The sequence below is a fragment of the Silurus meridionalis genome, chromosome 22, assembly GCF_014805685.1.
Source record: "Silurus meridionalis isolate SWU-2019-XX chromosome 22, ASM1480568v1, whole genome shotgun sequence".
In the NCBI taxonomy this organism is placed as follows: Eukaryota; Metazoa; Chordata; class Actinopteri; order Siluriformes; family Siluridae; genus Silurus; species Silurus meridionalis.
In genome coordinates, this window is record NC_060905.1 from 10,842,293 (window position 1) to 10,850,638 (window position 8,346).

Consider the following 8,346-nt stretch of genomic DNA (forward strand, 5'->3'; position numbering starts at 1 on the left):
AAATCTGTTATTCAATATTTGATATTATATAATGCATGATTTATAGCCGATCTCAGTATATTAATAACTTACTCTGTTACTCACATTCAGTAATGAGAATAAGGAACAACCCCTTGGGACACTACTACTACTGAACAGAAGGTGGCATCACATGCACACACAGGCCTAGGGGCAATTAATCCAAACCTTAACCACCTACTGGGATTTTGATTTATTGGAAAACCTGGAGGAAACCGACCCACATAGAAGACAAGGCTAAAATATGCACAGAAAATCCACACAGCCACCTGAGGTCAGGATTAAACTGAGGATTCTGGAACTGAAGAATGTAAAGCATGCTAGATGTGTATATAAAAATAAATAAATAAATAAATAAAAACATATACATACATACATACACACACACACACACACACACACACACACACACACACACACGTGTGTATACATAGATAGATAGATAGATAGATAGATAGATAGATAGATAGATAGATAGATAGATAGATAGATACTGAACAAAATTATAAATGCAACACTTGTTTTTGCCCCCATTTTTCATGAGCTGAACTCAAAGTTCTAAGACTTTTTCTATTTACACAAAAGGCCAATTTCTCTCAAATATTGTTCTCAAATCTGTCTACCGTAAATCTGTTAGTGAGCACTTCTCCTTTGCTCGAGATAATCCATCCACCTCACAGGTGTGGCATATCAAGATGCTGATTAGACAGCATGATTATTGCACAGGTGTGCTTTAGGCTGGCCACAATAAAAGGCCACTCTAAAATGTGCAGTTTTACTGTATTGTGGGGTCCAGAAAAAAATGTACATATGTATTTAAACATATAGGTGGTGTATATATATATATATATATATATATATATATATATATATATATATATATATATATATATATATATATACCACCTGTAATATTGCTCTATTATCAATCCCTTGTTGAAAATTTAAGAAACATGTAGTAATTCACAAGACATGCAGGTTGTTGTTTTGAAAGAGCAGATGTAGAGGACAGGAGGGAAATGGATACGGATGATCCGCTGTGGTGACCCCTAATGGTATAAGCCGAAAGAAGAAGAAGTAGTATTTCACAACTGGTTTCAAAAAACAAACAGTAGATATAAAGTGTAACTATAAATCTGATCTGAAGACCAAGACTGTGTCAGCATCCATCATTCTATAAAGACTATGCTCAGTCTCTAACAAAAACCCATGAGCACAGCATATTGGCATTGCTGAAGAAAACTGCAATACCCACTTCTTTCCATTTCAGGCTTCAGTCCTGGATGTGGGCTATGTTTGGTGGGGAGGGGTAGCAAGCTGTATATGGAGATGGAGGTCCAGTTGGAGATACAGCTTCAGGGTTAATGTTACGTAGCTTTGCTAGGAAGCTGTCTCTCTCACGTTTGGAAGTGGACAGTGCTCTGACAGACAGACAGAAGACAACAGGGTAGAGTTCCATAGAAGAGGAAAACAGAAAAGGAATGTGTTAAGAATGGTAAAAAAGAGAGAGCAACAAAAGAGAACAGAGTGATAAAGAGAGCTGGAAAAGTAAGGTAAAGCATTTTTGTCTTAAGCTGCTTTAGTTTTGCGTGTCTGCTTGCCTTCAGTAGACAGTACAGGATAAGGATATTTATAATATTACATTGGGAAGTGACTTGTTCTGATTTTGTAGATTTTCAAGCACAAATAAAATATAATAATTAAAAAAACTCATAAATGCTTGTGCCATCTTAAACAATAAACAGTAAATATGTATTAGTTTAGGTTAAGCCACATTTGCCAAGGCTCAAACCAACACATTTTGGACTGACATTATTTACTGTATAAACATAAATCAGGATCAAAATTAAGTCTAGGAAGGTTGTCTAAATTTAAATAGAGTCTGGTTTGAAAACTGTTAATGGCATGACACGTCATGCCTCTCACTTTAAGGTCCCAGCATGTTTTCCAGTCTCTATAAATAACAGGCTAAGATAGGAGCAGGCATGTTTTGCCTGAGGGTGGTGGGCAGTAGGCCTACAACCAGAAGGCAAGTGCTGCATATAACAGCTGCCTGTTGTCATTAAACCACCTTCAGCCTACTTTACTACTTTTCATCTCACTTTACCCTCATAATGTTTCTCTGTTATTCCTGTTTCCAATCGCACCACTGCATGTTCCTTTCTCCATCAGGCCAACCAGTCTTTCTAATACTAGACAGTTCAGAATAAGGTACTAATCCTGGGAAACTACCTGAGAAATATTTTGTGGACAATTGTTTTACAATATAAATCTATATGTTTAATTTGAGAGTGCTATTTATCGGTGTTTATTCTTGGTAAATTCTTGCTAAGTGTAATTATGCTGTAGAATGCAATATGATGATGGAGTTCTATGTGTATTTGTGTAATTTCTGCCATGACCTTTGAAATTGCTTTACTATATATACTATATAGTCATATATATTCATTTCTTAGAGCCAAGATGAACAAAAATTCATTTAAATTCTCCCACTGATTTCCCTCTAATTTTCTCATCTCCCTGTATTTCTCTCTGTGTTTGTGTATTTCTATGATGGCTCTAAATGCAGTTCACACTATGCAAAGCCAGCAGCAGCTGTGGTGTTATGTGAGACAATACTGACAAGCTGCAGCTATAACAATGACGGAGTTATCCCACACAACTTGATTATAAAACTGAGTAAATAATTATATAGTATACAAGAGAGATTTTATGATTTTTTTTTTTTTTTTTTTTTTGCAGCATATATTGAAAGCCCACGAAAACTATTAGCCATAAAGTGCTCCAACTTCATTATTAAAATAGTTATTTATACATAATAGATCAAATATTACCCAAGATTATACATATTATTAAAGTTGTGAAAGAAATGTAATCTTTCCTGCAAAGTAATATATTTTATGATGGTCATTTGTTTACCCAGTCTGTTAAGTCTCGTCGCCGAAGACACCAGCTTCTTAGTGCAGACCTACACAGAAGGTATCTATTTCTCAGAGTGCAAATAAAATAATAGATATTCCTAAAATTATAAGACACTGAAAACTGTGCCCAGCACATACCTGATTTTGGTCCAGATCAACATTTTTTATTTATTTAAAAAGTATATTTTCTTGTAATATAGAGATGAATACACTTAGCATATACATTTCCCTATGGGATCAATAAAGTATTCTAATTCTGGTTCTGATATATAATGCTATACATATATATTGCTATACCTGAAACATGGTAAAGGCATACCTGAATATGAGGACGAAAACAATTATACAACTTTATGTAGTGAGCGGTGAAAGAAAAACCAAGGGAAAATAAGGGAGATTCACAGGGGAGCTTGGAAGAGGCAGCTGGCAGTAGGAGGGTAATTTAAGCAGTGTAGCTTGAGCCATGTTCTCCTGTGGTTTTAGATATTTTTAGATACTGACTTGATTGGACCTGGGTTTCATACTCCTACTAGGTTTGTGTGTACACAAACAAAATTTTACTCCTAGATTGTCACTGACAAACTTTATATTTAGCTTTTTCAAAATAGAGAACATAGAAAAGAGACTTTATTTGTCACATATACATTACAGCAGATTAAAATATTTCTTTGTTAATCACAACTTGTTAGGAAGTTTGGGTCAGAATGCAGGGTCATCCATGATCAACTACTATACACAGTGGTACACAGGAAATGATACAGCAACTCTGAAGCACAGAGGGTTGAGGACCTTGCTCAAGGTCCCAACAGTAGCAGCTTGGTGGTGCTGGGGCTTGAACCCATTTATTTACAAAATTCACAATAGAAAAAAAACAACTACTTTGACAAAATATTAGCTATCTTCATTAACAAATATATAATATTTTGCAGTGTCAGACAGCATGCAGTTTGGATTAAAATGAGCAGAATGCAATTCTGACAAATTCTGCTCCGAGACCACTTGCATCTGCCAATCACCCTTATTCTTTAAGTTTAAGATTACAATTATTCTGTAGTGTAAGTATGTAATGTTCTGCAGTCCTTTTTGTAATGAAAAAATGTGTTTCCTCCTAGGTCCTGTGTGCTGTGTGACAATCTTCCACCCACCTCATCAATTTTCTTCAGTTAATCAGCACTGTCTGTCTCTTTCTTTATCCTGTCAGTGCTATTTTGAGAACACATGCCAGGAAGTGTACATTAAAATTGTAAAACAAACAAACAAAAATAATAAAAATTTTACCAAATTGTTCAAATTATTTCTGCTGTAAATCAGCCTGTGAAGTTGAAATCACTGCCATCAGCTCCTAAAATAGATAACCAACAAAACTAGTTTATCTCTCAGCATGGCACCCAAGAAGAAGGCACCCCGCCCCAAAAAGACAACCCCAGAGCCAGTACAGTTGGAGAGTGGGGTAGTGGTGCCTGAGACATCAGTAAAAAAACTAGAAATGCCTCTCAGCATTGAGCAACTAAATCGTCTCAATGGAATCCCCCTGCCACCAGTGATCCGGCCTGGAGAGAGGGGGTTTGGCTTGGGTGGGGAAATGACTCGTCCCCTGCATGGATCCGCTCTTCTTGAGGAGCTGAGTCGCATGAGACAGGAGCGCTTCCTCACTGACCTGGAGCTGGCATGCAAAACTAAGGCCTTTGATGTCCACAAGCTAGTCATGTCGTCTGTCAGCCAGTACTTGCGTGAAGTTCTAGCTAAGGATCCAGGTCTCAAGCGCTTGGAGTTGCCAACCATATCACCCTTGGGTAAATTGCATCATATCTAGAGTTTTGTGTTATTACTGGCATTCCATTGTAATGGCAAATAAATGTATCAATTATTCATCTATCTCCAGGTCTAGCCAATGTAATCACCTTTGCTTATCTTGGCCGTGTGCATATGTCTCTCTACACTATTGGCTGTACGGTATCTGCCGCCTGTACCCTACAAATCCCCCACCTTCTCCAGATGTGCATGGACTTCCTGATGGTAGAGTTAAATGTGCACACCTGTGTACATCTGGAACATTGGGGCAGCTTATGGTCTGGGCCCTGTGCGGGACTCTGCTCGCCGTTTTGTCCTGGAAAACTTTGCCCAGTTTGCGGAGACACCCCAGTTTTTCCAGCTCAACCTAGAACAGATCACTGCTTTCCTGCAGGATGACAGTCTGATCCTGCCTTCAGAGGTCACCACCTTCCAGGTAAGATCACACCAAACATAAATCCTTTCTTCTGTCTACTTGTAGCCATGTTGGATTTGCTTTACTTTACTGTATACAGTATAGCAATACTGTGCATACTAATGGGAAAGACAAGACAGGTCATACAGGAGGGGATTCACAGACCCTGTGAAGAGCCTATTTATGGTATCTCATAAAAATGAGTACACCGCTCACATTTCAGCAACCATATGAGTATACCTTCTCAAGAGACATTTCTATAGAAATGAAACTTGGATATATTTTAGAGTAGTCAATGTGCAACTTGCATAGCGGTACAGATTTACTGTACTCTGAAAATAACTCAATATACACCCATTATTGTTGAAATAGCTGGCAACAAATGTGAGTACACCCAGGCTAAGTGATAACATCGCTTAACCATGCAAAGCCACATGACCTATTCATCATGTTTATGTTTTTGTCTACTGGACAGGACCATACAAATTTGTTTTAGAGAAGTTATAATTGGTTGCTTTGAGTACAATTCTCTCATACTGACCACTGGATGTTCAACATGGCACCTCATGGCATAGAACTCTCTGAAAATTTGAGAATTAGAATTGTTGCTCTCCACAAAGATGGCCGAGGCTATAAGAAGATTAGTAACACCCTAAAGCTGAGTAATAGTACAGTGGCCAGGGTCATACAGAGGTTTTCCAAGAAGGTTTCCACTCGGAACAGGCCTCATAAGGGTCGATCAAAGAATTCGAGTCCATGTGCTGTGCGTCAAGTTCAGAAGCTGGTTTCAAAAAACAGAAGCACGAGTGTTGCCAGCATTGCTTTAGAGGTTCCAGAAGTGAAAGTTCCATCATCCCAGAGGGAAGTCTCTTCTGAAGCTGGATCACAAGAAACAGTTTGTTGAAGACAACCTGTACAAGAGCATGAAATATTGAAACCGTGTCCTGTGGTCTGATAAGACTAAGATAAACTTAGATGGTGTCCAGCATGTGTGGCATTGCCCTGTTAAATGCCAAAAATATTTTGTCTTGCCTACAGTCAAGCATGGTGGTCTGGGGCTGCATGAGTGCTCCTGGTACTGGGGAGCTGTGGTTAATTGAGGGGAACATGGATTCCAACATGTACTGTGACATTCTGAAGCAGAGCATGCTGCCCTTCTCTCAAAAACTTGGCCACAATATTGATACTTTGGACACAGTTTTGGCATATTCAATTAGGGTGTACTCACTTTTGTTGCCAGTTATTTAGACATTTATAGCTGTATATTGAGTTATTTTCAGAGGACAGTAAATCTGTACTGCTATACAAGCAGTACATTGACTACTCTAAAAAATATACAAGTTTCATTTTTATACAATTGTCCCTTGAGAAGATATAATAAAATGGTTGCTGACATGTTAAGGTTGTACTCACTCATGTGAGATACTGTATGTGTCTGATACAGAAGTATTTTAAAAATAGTAGTAAATATAAATACTTCCATACTTTATATAGAAATAAAATTAGGGTAACATGAGCTGATGGAATCCTAGATGCTATATGTGAAGTCAAGTGCGTTTTTTGATATGGAGCTCTATCTATAACTTTGTTTTGGATCCAGGTGGCCATGAAGTGGCTGGACTTCGATCCAAAGAGGCAGGTTCATGCTTATGACCTACTGTCTCATGTACGATTTGAGACTATCCCCGCCAGCGAGCTGGTTCGGGAGATTCAGCCTGTAGCTCGCATGACGCATGATCCTCAGTGCCACCGTCTACTGGTGGATGCCATGAACTACCATCTGCTGCCATACCAACAGAACACTTTACAGTCCCATCGCACAAAGGTCAGAGGTAGCCAGACTGTTCTGCTAACTATTGGTGGACGCCCCTCCCTTACTGAGCGTGCCCTGAGTCGAGAAGTAAGCCTTGCATTCACAGTTGCCTCCGTTAATCCATGTAGTTGCTTATATCCTTATTTCATATTTCTTATTTCATATTATATTCACTCTTATTCTTGTCTCTAGGTACTATGGAGAGACCCTCGTGATGGAGTTGCCACATGGCGCCATCTTTCCCAACTTCCTGCTAAGAGCTTTAACCAGTGTGTAGCCATGATGGATGGTTTCTTGTATGTAGCAGGTGGAGAAGACCAGAACGATGCTAGAAATCAGGCCAAACATGCTGTCAGCACTCTCTGCAGGTAAATTTTTAACTGTAATGTTTTGCAAAGCATTGATATTGAAAATGGCCTGAATCTGACTTCCTCACTATGCACCACTCCTCAGATATGACCCTCGCTTTAACACATGGCTGCATCTGAGTAGCATGCGCCAGCGCCGCACCCACTTTAGCCTTGTGGCTACAAATGGCCGCCTTTATGCAATTGGTGGTCGTAACACCGACGGATTGCTGGCCACTACTGAGAGCTACCTGCCTTCCACCAACAGCTGGCAGCTCCGCTCTCCCATGGATATGCCACGCTGCTGTCATGCCAGTGCTGTTCTACCTTCTGGAGACATTCTAGCAAGTGGTGGTTATGTCAACTGCGCCTACTCCCGCTCTGTGATCTGCTACAATGTGCAAAGTGACACCTGGAGTGAGCAGGCACAACTGGAAATGCCACGTGGCTGGCACTGCTCCACCACACTTGGTGGTAAAGTTTATGTGGTGGGTGGAAGCCGACTGGGCCCAAGTGGGGAGCGTGTAGATGTGCTAATCACAGAGGTGTTTTCACCTGAGAATGGTCAGTGGAGCAGGGCTGCCTCCCTGCCCATGGGAGTAAGCACGGCTGGTCTGGCACCGCTAGGTGACCTGCTATATCTTGTGGGTGGGTGGAATGAAGCTGAGAAGCGCTACAAAGCGGCAGTACAGCGATATGACCCAGGTACCGACAGCTGGTCCGCTGGGGAGGAGCTACCTGAACCCACAGTGGGCGTATCCTGCTGTGCTCTGGCATTACCGCCACGCCACACTTCACGCAAACATCGTAACACTCCCAACCATGAAGAACAGGGTGGCATGGCTGCATGAGAGAGGGTGAAATAATGAGGCCAAGATTAGTGGTGAGAAGGAAAGAGAAATGGAAGAACAAAAAAAGGGGTAGACAGTTACTAGCCAGTGAGGAGTCAATAAGTTAAGGAAAGAGATAATACGGTAGGACTCCTTTATCACTAAGGCAGCATTATGTATCAAGCTGTGAATGTTTAGTCTCATATAGGGC

The 8,346-nt window shown here is 40.2% G+C and overlaps 1 protein-coding gene across 1 annotated transcript; it reads left to right on the forward strand.

Moving 5' to 3' along the window:
* The first annotated feature begins 304 nt into the window (after positions 1 to 304).
* Positions 305 to 8,346, forward strand: klhl43 (kelch-like family member 43). The gene is given in 7 exon segments (XM_046834424.1): positions 305 to 328; positions 4,052 to 4,732; positions 4,822 to 4,978; positions 4,980 to 5,166; positions 6,746 to 7,045; positions 7,151 to 7,326; positions 7,412 to 8,346. Coding segments are annotated over 6 exon segments (1,977 nt in total). The 5' UTR covers positions 305 to 328; positions 4,052 to 4,320; the 3' UTR covers positions 8,157 to 8,346.